The sequence below is a fragment of the Rutidosis leptorrhynchoides genome, chromosome 6 (genome assembly GCF_046630445.1).
Source record: "Rutidosis leptorrhynchoides isolate AG116_Rl617_1_P2 chromosome 6, CSIRO_AGI_Rlap_v1, whole genome shotgun sequence".
NCBI lineage: Eukaryota > Viridiplantae > Streptophyta > Magnoliopsida > Asterales > Asteraceae > Rutidosis > Rutidosis leptorrhynchoides.
Window position 1 is genome coordinate 1,641,521 of NC_092338.1, and position 23,562 is coordinate 1,665,082.

General features: G+C 31.8%; 2 protein-coding genes across 2 annotated transcripts; both read left to right on the forward strand.

Moving 5' to 3' along the window:
- Window positions 1-8,492: 8,492 nt before the first annotated feature.
- LOC139851719 (phosphoglycerate mutase-like protein 1) lies at window positions 8,493-10,995 on the forward strand. The gene is made up of 10 exons (XM_071840869.1): window positions 8,493-8,642; window positions 8,875-8,942; window positions 9,063-9,170; window positions 9,256-9,335; window positions 9,446-9,608; window positions 9,691-9,765; window positions 9,853-9,941; window positions 10,141-10,260; window positions 10,408-10,452; window positions 10,547-10,995. The coding sequence occupies exons 2-10, from the start codon at window positions 8,883-8,885 to the stop codon at window positions 10,668-10,670; spliced, it is 864 nt and encodes a 287-aa protein (XP_071696970.1). The 5' UTR covers window positions 8,493-8,642; window positions 8,875-8,882; the 3' UTR covers window positions 10,671-10,995.
- A 1,430-nt stretch (window positions 10,996-12,425) lies between these two features.
- On the forward strand, window positions 12,426-22,339 carry LOC139855895 (squalene monooxygenase SE1-like). The gene is made up of 8 exons (XM_071845137.1): window positions 12,426-12,661; window positions 19,329-19,440; window positions 19,612-19,786; window positions 19,889-20,057; window positions 20,201-20,419; window positions 20,536-20,811; window positions 20,940-21,218; window positions 21,359-22,339. Exons 1-8 carry the CDS (start codon window positions 12,428-12,430, stop codon window positions 21,461-21,463), a joined length of 1,569 nt encoding a protein of 522 aa, XP_071701238.1. The 5' UTR covers window positions 12,426-12,427; the 3' UTR covers window positions 21,464-22,339.
- Window positions 22,340-23,562: the final 1,223 nt, after the last annotated feature.

Consider the following 23,562-nt stretch of genomic DNA (forward strand, 5'->3'; position numbering starts at 1 on the left):
AATAATAATAATAATAATAATAATAATAATAATAATAATAATAATAATAATAATGACAATTCTAATAATAATATTGATAATTTTAATGATAATAAAATGATAGTTTTAATAATACTAATAATAATAATAGTAATATCAATTTTTAATAAAAATGATAATTTTAATAATAATGATAAAAATAGTTATTAGTAATGATAATATTAATAATGATAGTTTTTAATAATAATAATAATAATACTTACACTAATGACTATAATGATAATAATAATAATAATAATAATAATAATAATAATAATAATAATAATAATAATAATAATAATAATAAAAATGATAAAATTAATAATAATAATAATAATAATAATAATAATAATAATAATATAATAATAATAATAATAATAATAATAATAATAATAATAATAATAATAATAATAATAATAATAATAATAATAATAATAATAATAATAACATTACTAATATTACTACCTGAAGAAACAAGCTTTCCAAAAATAAACTGCCACTGCCCGGGCTCGAACCCGCGACCTCTTGCTAACCCGAAAACACTCAACACCACTCCACTAAATTCTGCTTATCTGTTTTATTTCTTTCTTTAAACCTTATATCTCGTATTATTCTATTTCCATTTTCCTCATAATCAAACATCTCGGTCCAGCAATATTTACCATCCCGGCCCAACAAGTAAACATGTAAACGGCCAAATCTAAAAATAGTCGTTTGATCCAAATCCATTTACAATTCTGCACAGGTTCGGTTGGTATTGCTTTCATCTAATAGCAACAGTAAACGATAGCAACATGTTCATAAGTGGCTTCGGTTTGTTGGTTGCCAAACAAAAGAAAAGAAAGAAAAAAAATATAGAAACAGTAGGTTACGATGGGTTTCTGTTGGGGATTCACAACGACAATAGTAGCAATCGAAATAGGTTTCGAAGGTGGGTTTTGGGTCACGAAGGAAAACAGAAGAAAGAAAAAGAGAAGAGGGAGAGGAAAAGAGAGGTGGAAGTGGGTGTTAGTGAAGATGGTGTTATGGTGGTTATGGACGGTGGATAGTGGTGATAGGTGTTTTACGGCAACAACAGTAGCATCCCTAATATACTCGAATGAAACAGAACCATAACATCATCATCTTCATTGTATTCATCTGTCACCATCACATACCGTCCCTCATCTTCATAATTATCTTTCGAATCATCTTATATTATCATCTTATCACTGTGAAACCATCACCTTGTTCGTTGGGTTTGGGTTTAGCCAGAAACAAACTGCATCGAGTATAGCAGCACGAGATGATGTAATAGTGGTAATTGCAGGTTTATGATAATCAAGGTGGGTGATGGTTTAGTTGGGGTTTGGATCGAACTATATACAAGAACAATAGCAGGTGCAGTGATGGTTCGTTGGAGGTCTTAATCGAGCCAAAACAGATAATAGAATAAATTGAAAGAAAGATGGAAAGGAGGTGGTTGAGTGGCGGTTATGGAGTTCACTAGGGTGTAGTGGTGGTGGTCTTCGAATGGTGACAACATCGAACAAGTGGGTTATGGTTTTGTTGTAAGTCGAACAAGAAAGAGTAGTAGAAGTTGCAGTCGACGGTTGTTCATAAATGGGTTTCGATGGTGGTGGATGTCGATGGCGGTTTGTGATTGTGGTTGCACGAAGGTGGTTTCTCATGATGGTGGTAAGGTGGTGGTGTAAGGTGGTGCCGGTGATGCTCAAATGAATTGAGGGTGGTGTATGGTGGTTTAGTAAGAAAGATAAAGGTGTGGTGTTTTTACTCATGAGTTTGTATATGTATATGTATATATATATATATATATATATATATATATATATATATATATATATATATATATATATATATATATATATATATGAGAGTGGTTTTGAATATAGAATTAAAACAGTAATCAATTTCATGTATATACATATATTACTCCGTAATCATTTGCGATGGTGGGGAGACAAAAGACAAAACCCAACAGTAATTTAATTTAATCATTCAATCATAACATTAATCATAAATAGTGAAGCCATCGAACATTTAGATTCTAATTACCGACAGTTTTAATTACGAATATTATATCGTTGACCGTTGTTAATCAGTGGCGGATAAAAATATTCAAAAAAATACCAAATTTTTAAATTAAGTATATATAATTATTTCGGTCTTTTAGGGTGTAAAATTAGTCATAAAAAGTTAATTAATTATTAGCGCTCAATCCCAAGTAAAATACACGGAGTATTAACAAATAGATCCTAAATATATTTTTAATAAGTCTATAACTTATATAACTCATTTTCAGATCACCGTTTATTTTAAAATCACCTAAGTTTGAACTTAACTTGTTTAAATAACCATCGAATGATAAACGAGTGCTTCTATCGTTTACCAAATCAATTCGAAACTATATTATATATATATATATATATATATATATATATATATATATATATATATATATATATATATATATATATATATATATGTTTTAAATAATAATTATTATATATTTTTTTATTTTACATAGTTAATTCTAATATAATATATTTCAAATTATTATTTATATATATCTAAATATATACGTATCTATTTACAAGTAATTGTTCGTGAATCGTCGGGAATGGTCGAAGGTCAATTGAATATATGAAACAGTTCAAAATTTTTGAGACTCAACCTAACAGACTTTTCTTATCGTGTTAAAAATATTAAATCGTATAGAGAATTTGAGTTAAAATTAGTCAAAATTTTTCGGGTCGTCACAATAAGTGATGACCGACATCTTAACATAAAATACGCAAGGTCACTAATCCATACTTTATCTTGCAAATGACCAAGTCAAACATAGCTTAAGAATAGAATTAAAAGTTCAGCAACATACACGGTCAAAGGCACGGTCGACCGTATATCCAGCCGTGAAACCCCAAACTGAATTGCAACGCAGTTTTATGAAAACAAGTTGTACGGTCGCCACCACGGTCAACCGCAGTGCGACTGCAATTTTCTCTATTACCAATTTTGACCAAATAAAGTTTGACTAGTTCCCGACATCTATAATTCATGAAACCTTTCTCAACATGCTTAGAATAGATGTCATCTCCATACTCAATATAGTTTTGGTCATAAAAACACTAATTGTGGTTAATTACGCCTAATGACACCTTAATGACAAATTAACCAAGATTAGGCTTAACACATAAGTGTTAAATAATAACTTGTGATCTTAAATCTTACCTAGACATCCTTAGTATGATCATCAAGTACCAACACACTTAAGCCAATATCACTTGAACAATAATTGTTATCAAAAATGACTTAGTGATTAATTAAGGCTAAATGAGGAACAATGCTCTCAAGCGTAACTAATAAAGACTTGTAATCCTAAAATACACTTAGATACATTTAGGATGGTCACCAAGTCCCAAATAGAGATTGCACTTACCTTGTGCATGTGTTGGACATTAGTGTGTGTTTACACATTAATCAAGCAATAGTTATATTGCAATGAAACTTGTTAAAAGCTTGAATTATAAGTTGTGCAAATATCTATATGATTGAATAACTATCTCTTGCTATGTGTTAGTATTACTTGCTACTTGCCAATATGCTTGATACTCATAAATTTGTCAACTTGATTAATATGTTTGCTATAAGCTTACTAGTTAGGATTCAAGTAACTAACATACTCTAATAGATTAAGTGTAAAATGGTTCACAATGAAATTATAGTCAATTGTCTATTTGGTCTAGTCTAAGTAACTAAGTGTGATTGCTTATTTAAGTATGACTTAACTTTGATGTCGCTACATACTTAATGATTATCTTAGAAAGACATCATTCAGTTAATCACTACCTAAACTCAAATGGAACATGACTCGTGATTAATTGAAACTAGGAAGTTAATGACACAGTGACTAGTCTTTAGAATTGAACCAAAGGCATTAATGTGACTAACTAAGTCTTGACCAAAATGAGATTTCCCAAAATATCAATCAAGACACTTCTCCAAGAATGTTAGGTTTACCACTTGTGGAATGTTAAGTCACTTTCACACAATAAGACCAAATCTCACACACTTAATGCATATAGTACTTGCATAGGATGTTTGGTTTCTTTTGCAGGTGCTAGAAGGAGTAAAGGTGCCAAAATGTGGTATTCAAATTTGAGTCAAACGGCTATACAACAGATACTAAATTTGGACTGGAGCACGCACGGTGCTGGCAACCATGTGTCAACGGCTACTTTTTGAATCCCACTATAAAAGGCAAACTTTAATGCGCATTTGAAGCTGACCCTCTTGCATATTTCAAAGGCTTATTTCCAGAGATCACAAGGGCTCTAATTACTACTCAAATGTGATCAAGCAAGAGAAGATTCTATAATCTTATAGATATAGAATTTGGTTGTAAACTTACTAATCAAAATCATTAATCTTGTGAGTTTACTTAGTGTAATGTATGTCATAGTATTGTCTTAGGATCATCATTACAAAGTGTATAAGTCTTGTAACTTCAATTAGTAGAAGCATAGGCTAGATTAGTGATCTACTTCCTTAAAGGGACTTAGGAAGTTGATTAATCTTATTTGAAGATTAATACTTGTCCAAGGTGAAGACAAGTTGATCTAGGTTGGAGTTGATCTTTCAAAGGGATAGAAAGATTAGGTTTGTTTTCTGCCAAAGAAGTTGAAGACTTGTAAATTGGATCTCCACCGGGTTTGGAGAAAAGTGCTTAGTGAAGCAACAAATCCCGATTAGTGTAATCGGGGAGTGGATTAAGGTGGATTAGTTAACATTCATCCGAACTACTATAAATCCTTGTGTCTATGTTCTTTACATTACTTCATTTATCATTTTGAACAAATACACCACACATATCAAGTTTGAGTCGAATTGGTTGATCAAAGTTAATCGAATTTGGTGATCAATCGAAAAAGTGTTAAAAACGTATTAAGTAACTATTCACCCCCCTCTAGTTATTTACACAACATATATGGTATACCTAAAGTGTACAACAAAATTTCTATTACAATAACCTACAAACAATAGCATTAGTATGAAACTTTTATACTGTGCATTATAATTGATACAAATATAACTACAATATAATTTCATGTATATTCAAATAACCTCAAATTTAAACTATACCCACATCAACTGAAGGCTTCCAGAGTATAGCATACTTTTCGATTAATTGGAGAGACACTAAAGGATGCACAAATAGAACTTATTGAATGAAGATCAAGCTGTTAAAGATGAACACGTTTGAAGATTAAAAGGCAACTTCCACCTGCGGTAAAAACCTGAAGTAACGCGGACATGAAATGAAAAAAAAAAAAAAACTCTAAACGTAAAACTACAATCCATCACACCAAAATCGAAATAAAAATGAAAGTTTCGTGTACCTACCTTGGTTAATTGAAGTTTCAGGAAATGGCGGCGCAACGAAAAATTTCAGGCTGGTTGCCACGATGGAGCTGCCGATAACAGTCGGCGACCACATCACTACCTTTGAGCCTATTTCCACAACCGGTAACAACTAAAAACCACATACACCGGAGATTAAATTTTAAATAGAAATAACGATCCAATATTGTAGCAGATTCAAGCTACAAACCCCGCTCATCAATGCGTCAACCGTAAAAGATCAATTTTATACGTATTTAGGGCAGGGATGAGCAAAATTACCGAAAAACCGAAACCGTACCGGTACTGGTACCGAAATACCGTACCGATGGTATTCGGTATCGGTTTTTGGTTTTGTGGAATTCGGTTTCGGTGTATTCGGTATCGGTACCGGTTCAGTACTGGAAAACCGATTTTAAAATTCTGAACTATGAAATTAAACATATTCAAATTCTTATCTTCTTCTTTCTTATCAAAATACTACTCGTATAATCACATAATTAAACTAAAACTTCAATAGCTAAAACATGCATCATAAGAACATACGAATAGATTAATTAAACAAAGTTGGAACTTGGTTTTAATAAAATATAAACTACTACTGTATTATATTTATATGTAATGTAATGTATTTATATCCTACAGTAATTTATTAACCTCTATATATAAAAATATATGAATACAACTATCGTTATCTCTATCGTTTTCTAAAAATACATCTACATAGCTACTGAACTATTATTACGTAATAAACATTTCAGACTCCATGAACATTGTTTTTTTTTTTTTTAACGGCATCTCCATGAGACCATGAACATTGTACCTTGCTATTAAATATTATGAACCATTAACCATTAATTTTTAACATAGTTCAACACTACAACCTCTCACACTGTATGTGCAGTTTAACAAAAGCAATCCATTATGAATGTATGATCTAGCAACTCTAATATTATGTAAATTCGGTACCATTCGGTAGTATACCGAAAATACCAGTACCGAGTGTCCTTTATGAGATCAGGCACATATCAGTGTGAGAACAATTACGTATTTCAATGACAACATGTTGGTCAGTTTCTGATTCGAATTCAAGTGGAGGGGACTAATAAGAAACACACGATTGTAAAACGTTAAATCTGCAATCATAAATAAGTTTCTTGAAAAATTTCAAATAACAAATTTCATGAATAAGTTTCTTTAACAATTTTATCAATCAACACATTAAAACTTCGATTAATTAGGTAGAGACGACACGCCACAAATCCTTCAAAAATCGAGCGTTCTCTAATTTGCTATTCTTCCAAAATGATACAGTCATTATAAAATTAACCTGCAACAAAACAGAGAGACGAAAACAGTGAAAAATGAAATCAACAATAAAACAAACCTGGGATTATAATTTCAGTGTTCTTCTAGGGAAGGAAGAAAAGAACACAGGTTTACATGCGATAAATTAAATTAGATGAATCAACCGACAAAACCAACATATCACAGTAAAAAATCAAACAAAGATGAAGTTACCTGATGGCGACGGTTGGAGGTTTAGGGCTCAAACCCTAATCTTTACCCCAAATCAACAATCTATTTATAAAACGTAATCCTTCATCAGGATTAAAACCCTAATAATGAGTTTTGATAACAATTTGGTTTTGGAGTAACATCGATCAATAATTAGATTTAGGGTTTTTTTTATGACTTGCTATTGAGTCGACTAACAATATAAAGATGTTATTCTAACCTGATTTACGCGATTTGGGATATAAATTTATTTAGGGTTTCTCTGATTGATGATGAGAGGATTTTGGCAGGTTGAAGAATTGTGCGTGTACTGAATTGAGATGAATACAACCTCTAATTTCTTCTTTCCTACCCGTGTGATTTTGATTAAGGAGGGATAATTTAGTCATCAAATAATTAATCAAGGTGATTATGAGGTCATAATCTTGATTTGAAAATTTGGATGGTCTAGATTATGAATGTTAGTGATAATGAAAGGCTAGGATTATTGATTTGAATTTTAGATGATTTATTTTTAGCATTATTATTATAATATAAAGAGATATTTAATAATGTTAATATTAATTATTTTATATGTTTATTTAAACAAACTCATAATTTTATATTTTACGGGTCATTCAAATTCAAGTAAGTATATATATTTTATATACTCACTAACTTTTTTAGAAATGTTTATAAGACTATTCATAACTGACGGGTATGTCAGAGTCAAATTGTGCATTTTTTTTTATGAAAAAATAGGTTTTTGACTGTGACTGTATTTAACCTCCGAGAACTCAAAATATCAAATTTTTGTGTCAAATATTAGTCGGTTGTTGTGTTAAAATCTTATTGAAAATTGAGTGAAAAAAGTAAATTAAATAATAAATATAAATTGTGAAAACATGTTATTGGTTGGTATATATAATCTCACGTTCAAACCTGGTAAATACGGCTCTATTAAGCGAGTCAACAGTAAGCGTCGATTTATTGGCGACTTGACTGTCTTTTATTGCCTAAATTGAACTCCATGCATGCTTTCAAACCCATAAAAATTTGATACTACCATTTTAATGGAGTCTCTTTTGATTTAATTGCTTATTTTTCTTTTACTCACTTTTTTAGTTTTTTTTTTGTTTTTGTTTTTTTTTTATCTTTTTTTTCTTTCTATTTTTCCTTGTTTTATTTTTTCTTCTTTTGGCCGGAGGTCCCCTTGGAAGCAATCTCTTTATCCGTCGAATAGAGAGAGGGGGGACTTTCTCGATTCTTGGAGTGTTTCATTCGGGGTGGAGAAATGACCTCTTTTTATCCAAAGATAGAGGTAGGATTGTCTACGTCTCACCTCCCCCATATCACACGCATGTGGGATTGGGTATGTTGTTGTTGTTGTTCAAACCTGGTAATGTCAAACTTCAACTAACGCTTGTTGGGTCAAAAATTAACGTGGATTAACGGCGTCAAGTTCCGTCAAATTTCGTGACATGTGATGACTAACGCCGAAGACTTTACTGGGTAGCAAATTTGGTCAATTAAAAGTGAAAGGAGAGAGAAAGAAGGTAGTAAACGTATCGACCACAAATCAGCACGTTGATGACCTTCCATCACCATCAGTTGTTGTTCTTACTATAGTATTTGATTTGATACCAATCAGGCTATATTTATTTCAAAAAAATTCTTATCAATTCATATTCTTCTTGAACCGAATCGATCATCCACTTTCACCTTTGGTAATTTCATTTTTACTTTCAGGATTTGGGTTTCTTTCAAGTTTCCCTCTATTACTCCACCAATCTGTGACTTTATATGTCTCTCGAAAATATTAAATTCAATTAAGAATTGCCTTGCCTCTGCTGGGATTTATATATTTGATTTGTTTTAATCCTGCATATCGACATATTATTTTTCCAATTTCATCAGATAAAATATAGTCATTTGGTTAAAGAACATTATTTGGTGCAGATGCAATAATGGATATCGGTTCGACTTCAAGTTTGTATCCGTTGCATCGATCCAAAACGATACACTTGGTTGGTACTCTGACTATAATTAAATTAATTTTATCTTTCAGCCTTTTAGATCATGTATGCATATTATTTACTACAGTACTATAATTTATCACGATGATGATGATGATGATGATTCTTCAGGTGAGGCATGCTCAAGGAATTCATAATGTAATAGGAGACAAGGATTATAAAGCTTACATGTCCCCTGAGTATTTTGATGCCGAGCTTACTCGTTTAGGCTGGCAGCAGGTGAAATCAGTCTCGCTAATTATGATGCTTATATATTTATTCAATTAAATTAATTAATTCTAACCTATTTAAGTTATTGCATCAGGTTGACAATTTGCATAATCATGTCTATGCATGTGGCCTCACCAAAAAGATTGATCTAGTTATTACATCTCCGTTGTTAAGGTAATGCTTTCAAACTGATTATTAATTAATGCATATTTCTAGAATAAGTGACTACTGTAATTAAATGTCAACAATTTATTTATACTTGATATTGATGATCTACTTTTCAGGACTATGCAAACAGCAGTTGGAGTATTTGGTGGGGAAGGCTATACAGATACAGTAGATTCACTACCGCTGATGTTAGCAAATGTTGGAAATAGCCGTCGATCTGCAATTTCTAGCCTGAATTGCCCTCCTATTGTTGCAGTAGAACTGTGTCGGGAACATTTGGTAGTCATTTAGCTACTTGATAATTTGAATAAACATACTTTTTGAATGTGATTTTTAACTAACATTATTGTTTGAGTTACAGGGTGTTCATCCTTGTGATCGCAGGAGAAGTGTCAGTGAATACCAATGCATGTTTCCTGCAATTGATTTTTCATTGGCAAGTGTTGTAACTTTCTTAAAACAGGAATAATTTGCAACCGTCTTATTTAGTTTAGAATAGCGTATCTTTTTATTATTATTATAGATAGAAAGCAATGAGGATGTTTTGTGGAAGGCGAATGTGAGGGAGACAAAAGAAGAGCTTGCATCTAGGGGAAAAAAGTTTCTAGATTGGTGAGTTCTTTTTTTTTTCGCTTTTATATACTACAACATTTACCTGGAGTGGCAGTTTTAACCCATTTACTTATGAATGGGTCGCTTTTATATACTACAACATCTTCTGTCCCAACCAAAATACAAAAACTTCCATTCTTGATTTTAATTCAGATCGCGTGTATCCAAGTCACATATATACTATGGTTTATTTATACAGGCTATGGACACGTGAAGAAAAGGAGATAGCGATTGTAACTCACAGTGGATTCTTGTTTCATACCCTGGCCACATTTGGCAATGACTGCCACCCGTTGGTGAAAAAAGAAATTACCAAACAGTAAGTCATAATGATCACTGCTTTGTAAAGTTTAAGCAAAAAAAAAAAAAAAAAAAAAAAAAAAAACACTAATTTTTATGTAATAGGATGTAATTTAAGCAGAGTCGCTATCTAATATAATTTGAAATTGGTGATATTTATGTGCAGTTTCGCTAACTGTGAGCTTCGATCCATGATTATTGTTGACAAACGGTGATTTTCCTTTTTCATTTTTCGTTGCAATTGTTTTTTTTTTTTTTTTTCTATATTTAGAAGTTGATAATTGCATGTTTTTGCATTCTCCCAGCATGTTAGGATCAGATTCTTCAACAACTGATTATCCAGGAAAGATTCCTCCTGGACCAGATATTCCAAGTGATTTTGTTGATGAAAAGCTTGCAAACAATGAGCCGGTTTCTGAGTCCACCTAATCAGTGATATTCTACTAGTATATGAGTGGTTATTAAGTGGTGTTTCACATACTCTGTATATTATGATATGGATGAGGAGCTAATCAGGTTAATGCTACAGTTGACGATGCTTTGTTGCTACACTATGATGTTTTGATTTAGACAGTTATGCTATTATCTAGTCTGTTTGATTCCACCCCTTGAAAGTTGCAATCGGGTTGACTTATGTTTTCGAGAACTCCCAAAAGAGGGGAACATTGTGGGTGTTTGATTGTTCAACTTTTCCAATGGGAGTTGTGGAAAACAAACTTTTAATATTTATATTCAAATTTTCCTATGCTGATAATGGTCAATTTTCTTATTAGTAGCTGACTACCAACTAAATACAGGACAAACATTAGCACATAAAGTGTAGCATGACTCAGATAGCAAGTTTGGGATGTCTAGATACAAAGAGTAGTATATGACAGGCTATGTATAAAATGTTGAAATATGATACAGGCTTCTTAGTCTCATTAAGTAGTTCCTGAAAGTACATTCACATAATAGAATAAGTACTATGGTTAGATATGCTTTGGTCGTACGGGTTGGGTTAAGGGTCAAAACAGGTTATAGTCAAAATGGGTCAATCTTGTACAGGCTGATCCAGGCTGGGTTGACCCGACTTTTGTTTCTAGTTAATGGTCTATAATTTAAATTCGTCTAAATCTTAAATGTTTTTTCAACTGTTGTTGATAAAATAATTTAGCAGGTTAATGCAATCAAAATTCGCTTGTGACTCATTGGCTTCTTAAGTTTATTTGGACTTTTTATAGTGTAGCTAGAAGTGGCTCATCTAATTGTAGCCGGGTAAAATATACGTAGGCAACGGCTAGTTGGGAATAAGGAGTAAATATGAGAATGATAGATGTATTTGATTTATACATATAGACCCCATTGTGTTCAACTTTATGTGTTGTTTCGGTCTTAAATTCCCAACAAATGTTATTAGAGCTTCAAACATTGAAAACCTGGATCAGTGGCGAAAGAAAGTAAGTTTAGAAGTTAGCGATTTCACACTAAGGACTTCAACTTTTGGGAGATGTAAATAACGGACTATTTTTAACATAAAAAGTTTCATCACTCTTGTTAGAGACGAGACCTTGGAGCGTGAATAATTTTATGACAATTAAACATAAGTTTTAGTGACAAATACATATCAGAATACTCATAGGTTATAATATGCTGGAAAGTCACATTTGATACAAATGTCACCAAAGGGTCTTTGGCATAGTGTTATTGAGATAACTCATTAACCTTGAGGTTGTGAATTCGAGTCCTGAGACTATTTGTTGTATTAATTGAGTGTGTTTGTTTGCCGTTCTAAAAGATAAAATAAAAAATAGTAACAAATGTCACATAATGTATTAAGGTATATCACATAAACTAGCAACCCAATGTCAATTGACATGTTCAACACTTGTAGCACACTTAAAAGTTATAACCATGTTATTCCTGATTTTTATCATAGTGTATATCATATCTGACAACAAATCTTCAACTTAAAATAGTGGGCTAAATCCTATTATTTGTTTCAAGTAATGAAGACAGTTGGTTCTTGATATTGTCAATGTAGTTTAACATTTAGAATAATGAAGTTCTTGATCTTGAAAATACTTTTTGTCATTATGTGCTACGGATCTTGCTGGTCTGTATATAATAAGTTAAAATTCATTCTGATTCACAATATCAGTTTCAAAAAAAAAAAAATATATATATATATATATATATATATATATATGGAGTTGAAAATATTAGAACAGTACATATTAGGAGGAATTGTTGCAACCTGGCTAGGTTTTGCTTTGATCTATTTCTTAGGTTTGAGGAGGAGTGAAACGGATGATGTTGTAGAATTGAATAAACAATCGAATGAGTTGGTGCGGTCTAGGCCACAAATTGATGGAACCACTGATGTTATTATCGTAGGTGCTGGGGTTGCAGGTGCCGCTCTTGCCTATAGCCTTGGCAAAGTATGATATTTGATTCTTATCTTTATCTCAAGGATTAATCTATTTATCTATATATTTGTTTTAATTATTATTAATTATACTTGTGTTTTCAAATTTTAAATAAAAAGAAAAGATGGAACCAGAATAGTACGTTACGTACTTAGATTAACAATTATTATTAATTATACTTGAGGAAACAAAGGTAATATTGTTATAATTCAGTAGGCTTATAACTATCTTTAATGGTTATAAGAACAAAGAGAGAAAAAGAGAGAAGAAGGAGAGAAGAAATATTGATATTGATATTTCAAGAGAAATGGTGCACCTTAAATGGTTACCATACATGTCTATTTATAGTATAAAATATTACTATGCAAGAAATATAATAATAATAAAATTAACATCCAATCTAGATATTTTATAACACAATCTAGATATTTTATAACACTCCCCCTTGGGTGACAATTTTATTAGAGAATAACTAGTACTGCCTCGTTAAAAACCTTGCTAAAGAAAACTCATTGGGATAAAACTTTAGCTAAGGGAAAAAGAGTGCAGCATAAAGTTGACTCCCCCTCAAGTAGGCAACGCCTGAGTTGTTACATCTTCTGAACATGCCTCATGCCAATATTATGAACGTGTGTTCTGAAAATAGCAGTTAGCAGTGCTTTGGTATAAAGATCAGCAGAGTTGTTGATTGAACGTATCTCATTTTAATCTGGTTGTCTTTTACGATATCTTGAGTATATGAGAAAAATCTGAGGTTTTCATCTGAAACTGTATCATCTAAATCTTTTATGTACAAGTTTGGCCCTCGTGATTTGTCTACAGTCTCATTCATGGTTTGTTCAAACCGTTGTTTCAGTTCCTATTCCCTTTCAGTCTTTTTCTGAGCCTTACCAATATACCATTCTTTTCCATCAAACTTATGACCGTTAAGACCGTTTATAGCTTTAGCGCCTCGTCAGCATTTATGTTTTGTTCTGTCATTTTTGATACTCTTCTTTCATTTGTATTATGTAAGCTGTATTATCTTCATAGATAGTTGTTACGCTTTTATAGCGTTCTAGTCCACAAGAATCAATAATGATTTGTATCATTGATCTTAACTAAAATCATTCCCGAGTAGCTTCATGTAATGCAATCACTTCGGCATGATTTGATGATGTTGCAACAAGTGTTTGTTTTGAGAACGTCATGATATTGCGGTGCCTCCATTTAGGAATACATATCCAGTTTGAGATTTAGCTTTATGTAGATCGGATAAATAATCTGCATCTGTATAACCAAACAAATCTTGTTTCGAGTTGTTAGAATAAAATAATTATAAATCAGTAGTTCCCCGAAGGTATCAAACTATTTGTTTGATCCCATTCCAATGTCTTTTGGTAGGGGCTGAGCTGAACCTTGTCAACAAATTAACTGCAAAAGAAATGTCAGATCTTGTATAATCTATAAGATACATAAGAACCTCAATTGCACTAAAATATAGAACTTCCGATCTGTTAAAATTTTCATGATCTTCGCAGGGATGAAATAGATCAGTGTCAATATTGAGTGATCTAACAACAATGAGTTTGTCTTTAAAAAAAATGTTTTAAAATCTTTTCGGTATAAGTTGTTTGATGTACAAGTAAACCATTAGACATATGCTCAATTTGCAATCCAAGGTAATACTTGGTTTTTTCAAGATCTTTCATTTCAAAATAATTCTTTAGAAGTTGAATGATTTCATAGATCTCTTTATTTGTTCATATGATGTTAAGAACATTGACATAAACAACTACGATCTCATATCCGAACATTGTTTTTATAAAACATACGTGCAAAATAAGTTTATATTTATACCCTTTTTTTTTTATCAAGTAGTCATTTAATCGGTTATACCACATACGTCCCGTTTGTATAAACCCACTTAGAAATCTTTGTGATTTAATGGAATATATTCCCTTGGGTTTTACATTAGATGCTTATGATACCTTAACCCTTTAGGTATATTCATATATATCACTATTAAGTGATCCATACAGATAAGTAGTAACAACATTCATGAGATGCATTTAAATAACTACCAGGTTGATTAAGTATCTAATAAGTAATTGTATCCATTACAGGAGGATAATTTTTCCTCCTAATTCATTTCTGGTCTTTGTGGGAAATATTGAGTTACAAGTCTAGTTTTGCCTTGTAACTTCATTTGCACATTTCTTTTCGGATAAAAATTCATTTGTATCCCATACGTTTCACATCTTTAAAAGTGATAACGATTGATCCGAAAACTTTTCTTTTATCGAGCGATTCTAATTCAGCTCTTATTGCTCCTTTCCATTGAGCTCAATCATGTCCATTTTGTATATTCAATGACAGATTTTAGTTCCAGATCATCATCTTTATTCATGATGTCATTGTAACATTATATGAAAATATCTCATAGAGATTTTAGTTTCATTTCGGTTCCATAATATTGCATAATTTATCGCAATTTTAGTATTTACATTTATCAATATCCTCTGCAGAAGGAATATTGATTTGTGGTTCTTCTTGAACACTTTCTCTTACCTCATTATCAGCTGATTTTCTTTTTCGAGGATTTTTATCTTCGGAACCAATTGATCTTCCACGTTTGATGCGTGGCAAAGACTCAACAGTTACATTATTGCCAGCTTTTGGAATTTCAGTTCGAGCTGGAGCATTTATCGCTGGTATATATGATTTAGTCACTTTTTTATATCTGTAAATGCATAAAGTAATTAATTTGCAAGTTCTTGCATATGCATTATTTTTGAACTTTCGTTTCACATTCTTTTGTGCGAGTTCAATATACCTTAATTGATGTTCACATCATGAAGCATCATTTTATTTTTTATTTTTATTTCTCCCCCTAATCTAGGGAACAATGTTTTATTAAAATGACAATCAGCAAAACGTGCTGTAAAAACATCACCCATCATGGGTTCAATATATCTTATGATTGAAGATGTTTTATATTCAAAATATATTATCATCTTTCTTTGAAGAACCATTTTATTGTGTTGTGGTGATACAATTGGAACATACACTGCACAACCAATGTTTTAAGGTAGAAAATATTTGGCTCTTGGCCAAAATCAAGTATTAAGTGAAAATATTTACGACTTCCACATGGTATAATGCGAATTAATGTCGCAGCATGTAAATTTACATGTCCACATATAAATATTGAGAGATTTGTACTCATTATCAATTGTCTAGTTATTAGCTGTAAGCGTTTATCTATTGATTCAGCTAAACCAATTTTGTGTATGCACATGAGCAACTGGATGTTCAACAACAATCCCTGTAGATATATAATGATCATTAAATGCTTGAGATGTTAACTCACCAGCATTATCAAGTCTCATCCTTTTAATGGTGTAATCAGAATAATGTGTTCTCAATTTAATAATTTGTGCAAGAAACTTTGCAAATGCCATATTACGGCTTGATAACATACAAATATGAGACCATCCGCTAGATGCGTCTATTAGAACCATGAAATATCAAAATGGTTCACATGATGGATGAATTGGTTCATATATCTTACCTTGAATTCTTTCAAGAAACATTTGTGATTCTTTTTCACAATATACTTTTCATTAATCACTATATGTGCTTTCCATTAATCACCATATGTGTTTTTTTTTTTTTTTTTTATAAATCACCGTATGTGTTTTTTTTTTAATCATATATCCTTTTCACCATATACGCTTTTAATCATATGCGCTGTGTTTTTCACCATATGCGCTTTTAATCATATGCGATTTTCATCATATGCGTTGTGCTTTTCATCATATTCGCTTTTTATCATATGCGCTTATCATATGCGATGCGCTTTTTATCATATGCGCTTTTTTATGTGAATAGTAAATTAATTAATTTCGTTTTACTATTCATATGAATTAATTTAAATTTACTATTTTGTTAATTGAGTAATATATATATACATCATATACTTGTGACTCCGAAGGCTCAAATGAATTTGACCATATAGTTATACGTTGTACCTTGCACATTAATTTTCAGTAGAAGCTTTAGATGCATATTATTTTCAGTAGAAGCTTTAGATGCACTTTTTTTTAATCACCAAATACCACAAACACTTTGTTTGCGTTTGTTCATAGTCATCAATGAAAATCATTTTCTTTAATTTTATTTTATACAATAAAATTAACGCATCATTATTCTTTTCAAAAACAATAATCTATTGTTATTGTTCACTTGTGCCATGTTTAACAACAAAAGTCAACAACCTCTGTCTTGTTTGTTGTGGCAACCAAAAACAACATTTGCTTTTGTTGCCGAGAATCCAAGACCAAAAAAACAATTAATTTTTAGTTAATCTTTTATCAAAACCATAAATGATTTTATTGATCTACGTTGATATGGCCATAAAGAATTGACGGCTGACCTACTTTTGTAAGTGTATTTCGGCTATCATCCCGAAAACGCACAACGACCTTTTTTTTTTATGAACTATTTGTTTCATATCTAGCTTAGGCAATTATTGTGAACATTTGGTCCCTATAAGAGCATTTATTTTTTAGACTTTTAGTTGATTTGTACTTGTCACAATTAGGGATAGCACCCGCGGGTCGTGGATGCGGATCCATTGGATCCATCACCCGTACCCGCGGATTTTTTTTAAGAGACATCCAATTGAACCCTTGTTCGTTGAAACAATTTGACTATATTTTTACTCCCCATTATTAAACGGGCCATTTTGATGCACACTCTTAAAAAAATAATTTGTTTTTTAAGTTTTATTATTCAACCTCCTTTTTTCAACGGTCACGTTTTTAACAAAACATTTGACAAGTTTGAAAAAAAGTTTTTTATTGATTATCATCAAAAGTTTTCTATTGTCACTCTACTGGATGGAATTATGGCATACAACCAAAATTGCAACCCAACACTACATAAGAACAAAAAGGTTGTTTTTAATTAACATATGTATATGTGTTAAACTCGGAATAATAATAACTTATTTTAGAAAATTAACATAAGACATGTTGAAACATTTTTGTCACATTTAGCTCATCAAGTCTAATACTTATCATTGATAGATTTTATCACGTCTAGGAGATGTTTACTTTTTTCTTGTATTAAGTCCTACTTTCATTTACCTTTGTTTGGAAAAAAGTTTTTTTTTTTACTTTGCTTTCCCCCTTTCTGTAAAACTCATTTAAACACTTTCTTTGTTTTTTTTTTAAAAAAAAAACTTCCTTTTTTTTACGTTACCCGTAAATTATAAATATATATAAAAAAAACTTTTTGTTTAAATTTTTTTTTCTAGTTTTTAAAAGGCCACTTGACCAATTTTTTAATTCTTTCACAACACCTGATATCGTGATCGTGACCTTTCACCAAAGCAAGAGATATTCTTGATAAACTAAACACGGACTCGTGTTTGAAATTGTCGGCCACAAAAAAATTCATTTGATAAAAGTATATATTTTTTTTTAGTTATAGAAGGAGACCACTTCATTTTCAATACTTAATTTTTGGCAAAAAACTATTCCATTTTACCATCCCCTTTTTTTTTCTTACTTTAACTTTTAAGATATACTTTTAATAAAAATACAAACTACTTTTTCTTATTTTAACTTTTAAGATTTACTTTTAATAAAAATACAAACTACTTTTTGTATTTTAACTTTTAAGATTTACTTTTAATACAAGTACAAACTACTTTTTCTTATTTTAACTTTTAAGATTTACTTTTAATAAAAATACAAACTATTTTTTTATTTTAACTTTTAAAATTATAAATTTAAGAATAAACATTAGTATGCATGAAATAAATAATGATTAATTGCATAAATAATCATAAATGTTAGATAACATATAAAGACCCCGTCGTATTCGTATTGATCGGAATTAATCTCGACCCATGGTACCGTGTTGTCAAATGACGTGTTGCGTACATAAAGTACCGTGTTGTCAAATGACGTGTTGCGTACAATCATGAGGTCTTATTAACATAAATATAAATGTTAGTGAAGTTAATAAGAGTTAGATTACAGAAAATATAATTCAGGTGGTATAACCGACCATATATAACTTAAATAACATAAATATAAATGTTAGCGAAGTTAGTAAAAGTTAGATTACAGAAATATAATTCAGGTGGTATAACCGACCATATATAACTTAAATAACATAAATATAAATGTTAGTAGTCCAAAATTTGATATATTCGAGTCTGAAAATTATTAATAATTTCATACCTTGATTAGTGATTCGTGATCGTTTGAGATATCTTTTAATTACACTAAGCTTTTCGTGCTGATAACGTGTTATAATTCAGTAGGCTTATAACTACCTTTAATGGTTATAAGAACAAAGAGAGAAAAAGAAAGAAGAAGGAGAGAAGAAATATTGATATTGATATTTCAAGAGAAATGGTGCACCTTAAATGGTTACCATACATGTCTATTTATAGTATAAAATATTACTATGCAAGAAATATAATAATAATAAAATTAACATCCAATCTAGATATTTTATAACACAATCTAGATATTTTATAACAAATATAAACTTGACTAATAATATATATTTGGTTCCATGTGATATATATATATATATATATATATATATATATATATATATATATATATATATATATATATATATATATATATATATATATATATATATATATATATAGGATGGCCGGCGAATTCTTGCGATAGAAAGAGATCTGGGATTACAAGATAGGATTGTTGGTGAGTTGCTTCAACCTGGTGGGTACATGAAGTTAATTGACTTGGGCTTAGAAGGTATGAGTGCTAGTATTAGTTAAAAACAATACTAGTACTATTAGTTAAAAACAATATTAGTGTTAGTTAAAAACAATAATTATTAAATTAAAAATGCCAACAAGCTAGATGGATACGGTGGTGATAAGTCGGAAGTTGTTTTTTTTTTTTTTTTTTTTTTTTTTTTTGTAGACTCTGTAGAAAACATCGATGCTCAAAAGGTGTTGGGATATGCTTTATTCAAGGAGGGTAAGAGCGCTAAATTGGGTTACCCATTGGAGAAGTTCAAAAGAGATGTTTCAGGCAGGAGTTTTCACAATGGACGATTTGTTCAACGTATGCGTGAGAAAGCTGCAACAGTCTCAAAGTAAAATCATTAATCACCTTTTGATATGATATGCAAATTATTATTATTATTATTATCAATCATGCATCATGTTGATTGTTTGAATTGAATTCTTAATTTCAGTGTGAGACTAGAACAAGGAACAGTGACCTCTCTTATTGAAGAGAAAGGGATAGTGAAAGGTGTGCGTTACAAGACGAAAGTGGGTCAAGATATCACGGCACATGCACCCCTAACTATTGTCTGTGATGGCTGCTTTTCAAATCTAAGACGCGGTCTCTGCAAGTCTGAGGTGAGCGTACGTACGTATATAGACATATATAGTTTAGTTGTTCTTCACCATTATATTGAATTACAAGAAAGTAACTGCATTAATTACCAGAAACACTAGCTAGTGTTCATGTACGTTCAAACGGATGCTATGCTGCACTGCAGGTCGATATCCCATCTACTTTTGCAGCTTTACTTTTGAACAACTGTGAGGCTCCATACCCAAATCACGGACATGTTATTTTAGCAGACCCTTCACCAATTTTATGCTATCGTATCAGCAGCACTGAGATTAGATGTTTGGTTGATATTCCTGGTAAGAAGATCCCTTCTGTTGGCAATGGTGATATGGCACTTTATCTCAACACTAGAGTCGCTCCTCAGGTACGTCCGTTCGTAGTAGTCACTCATTTTTTTTTTTTGTTTTTTTTTTTGCTCTAATTAATTGATATTTTTATTTTGTGGCGACTGAATTCCAATAAATAATGTATATGTTTTAGATCCCCAAGGAGCTGCGATGTAGCTTCACTGCCGCAGTGAATGAGGGAAGCATAAAAACGATGGCTAATAGAAGCATGCCGGCTGCACCACAACCGACACCAGGTGCAATCTTACTTGGGGATGCATTCAATATGCGGCATCCTTTAACAGGAGGAGGAATGACTGTCGCTTTATCTGATGTTGTCATTCTCCGTGATCTTCTTCGACCTCTTGACAATCTTAAAGACTCACATGTCCTCTGCAACTATCTCGACTCTTTTTACACCTTGCGCAAGGTCACACACACACACATATACATATCTTTCTTCAAGCGTAGTAATTTAATTATATTATTATTACGCAGTAGTTAGTAACGACATTGATGTAGCTAGCTTGTTATATTTTTATTTTCATCTTCATGCAGCCGGTGGCATCCACAATAAACACTTTAGCTGGAGCCTTGTACAAGGTGTTTTCAGCATCACCTGATCAAGCAAGGACCGAACTGCGGAAAGCATGTTTCGACTACTTGAGCCTTGGTGGGATGTTCTCAGATGGTCCGATTGCCCTATTATCTGGTTTGAACCCCAAGCCAACCAGCTTGGTACTTCATTTCTTTTCGGTTGCCATCTTTGGTGTTGGTCGCTTGTTACTTCCATTTCCATCACCACAACGCACTTTGCTAGGTGCTAGATTGATTGCGGTACGTACACATGCATATTACATCCATGATCTTGCTACAGTGCTAAAGAAAATGAAAGTAACCTAGCTAGCTAGTGAATAGTCTATCAATATCAATTAATTTATTATGTTTTAAATTTATATATATATGGCTGGGCGCAGGATGCTTCAGGCATCATTTTCCCCATTCTTAAAGCCGAAGGAGCTGCACAAATGTTCTTACCGTCAGCAAATCCAGCATATTATAAATCGCCTTTTCTGCATTGAGTCGAATGTAATAAGTTGTTACTTAAGATATTTGATAAGTAGTTATAATTAATACCGTAGTGCTATTTTATTGTATATGCCTGTCAGATTGAGATGAATTGAATTTGAATGTTACAATGAATGAATCTCTATCCATCCACCAGCGAGAATCTACGATGAAAAGTCAATCGTAGTCCTAATTTTATTGTATATTTCTGATGCGGGTGAGGTGGACAATGTAACCAGTAACACGACCAGCAACGCAACCAGTAGGAGCTCAACATCTGTTACACCCGAATCTGGTCAAACAATGTTCGTGTTTCCATCTCTTTCTTATCATCTAAGTATTTTTGGAGCTGGTTCAAGAGGCTCAGGGGTTACCCTACTTCAGTCCTTAAACTGAAGTAGTAAAGTTCATGAATAAAGTTTTTGATAGTTGAAGGCAAGCCAACAAAGAAGAAGAACCAGCAAATGCACTTTAGTTCAACTAGCAAAATGACTTTAATTCAACCAGCAAAGTTATACTCGGCCTATAAAAATAGTTCAACCAGCAAGACTAACTTCAATACAACTAGCAAGATGAACTTTAGTACAACCAGCAAATGACGTTGTTTTCTTTCTAAAAGGCCAGCTTGCTAATACGATTCAAAGTTTAACTTATGCATTCAATAAACCGGTCAAGTCATGTGCTTAACACGTGTGTGACTGTTCTAGAATGTTAGCTGTCCAAGGAAGATTCTCATCTATCATTGGGAGGAGCACTACCAAATGACAGACTTTTGCAGATTATGTCATTTACTCTTATTGGCTAATTTGTATTTATTTGTCCTTTTTGTCTCATTTTCCTTTTTATGTTTTTGTCTTGTCTAGATAATAGATGATATGCTTATCTTATAAATAGAGAGCTCTTATAATTGTAAAAACTTGGTTGATGATGAATGAAAAAGTTTGATATAACTTATCTATTTACTAAAATATATGCGTCTTTACGAATCTTTGATTCCGGTAACTACGAGTGGTTTCTTTATCAGTGTTTGTGATGTTTCTTTATCAAACATTGTGGGGAAATCCCAAATCTTCATTTCTGAGTTTATAGTTGTGGTGGAATCTTTATCAGCTATGATCGAGGGTGTGGAGTGTTTCTAGATTGCTATGTGGTGGTATCTTTATCAATTAGGAGTTTAAATTCTTAAATCTTTGTTTCATTCTCTGTAATTGTGGTGCTTTGATTTATCAGTTGTGGAGGTGATTTGGAGTGTTTTCTTGATTCTAGTTGTGGTGGCTTAGCCTTTATCAGTTAGGGTTGAGATTCTCTATTTTGGTTACTTGTTCTTGAGTGTTTACACTCTATTTTGCTAGGTTTGCTATTCGATTTGTTCTGATCTATTGGAGAAGAAAGCTTTAAGGGAAAATGCGTTTTTAAAAGTCGAAATCACGCATCAAAGTGGTATCCGAGCTTAGGTTGCTAATCTGAAGCTTTCTTATCATTTTTATTGTTATTTCAGTTCATACTCTGTTTTTGAGCTGAAAAGTTTATTTTCAGATTTGACCTTGAAATAGCTCAGATTCCTATAAATATGAATCTTGAAGAAGCTCATAATCTTCGACGAGACTCATAATTTTTAAAGAGATAGGGCTATTGAAGATCTGCAACATCAGATGAAAAGAATGGTTAATTTATTAGAAGATGGTGTACCAAGAAGAAATAGAGCTAGATCTGAAAATGGAGATACAACCATTGTGTCTTCTAGTACTGAATCTAAAGATGGTAGCATGGATCTACTGATGGATCTCATGCTTCGTCACAAAGAAGAAGAAAGCATAGGAAACGAGTTGATGATTCGAAAGATATCAAGATAGATCCACCAGATTTTGAAGGGTCCTAAAATCCTGAAGATTACTATGAATGGGTTCAGGCCATTGATCGAATTATGGAGGTTAAGGACTAATGATAAAAGGGCATGAAAGTTGTGATAATTAGGCTAAAGAAGTATGCTTCAATGTGGTATGACAATCTGTAAAAGGAAAGGCAGTATGAAGGAAAGAAGACAATCAAAACCTGGTCCAAACTAAAAGAATGTATGCAGAAAATGTTTGTTCCTCAAGCTTACAAACAAGAT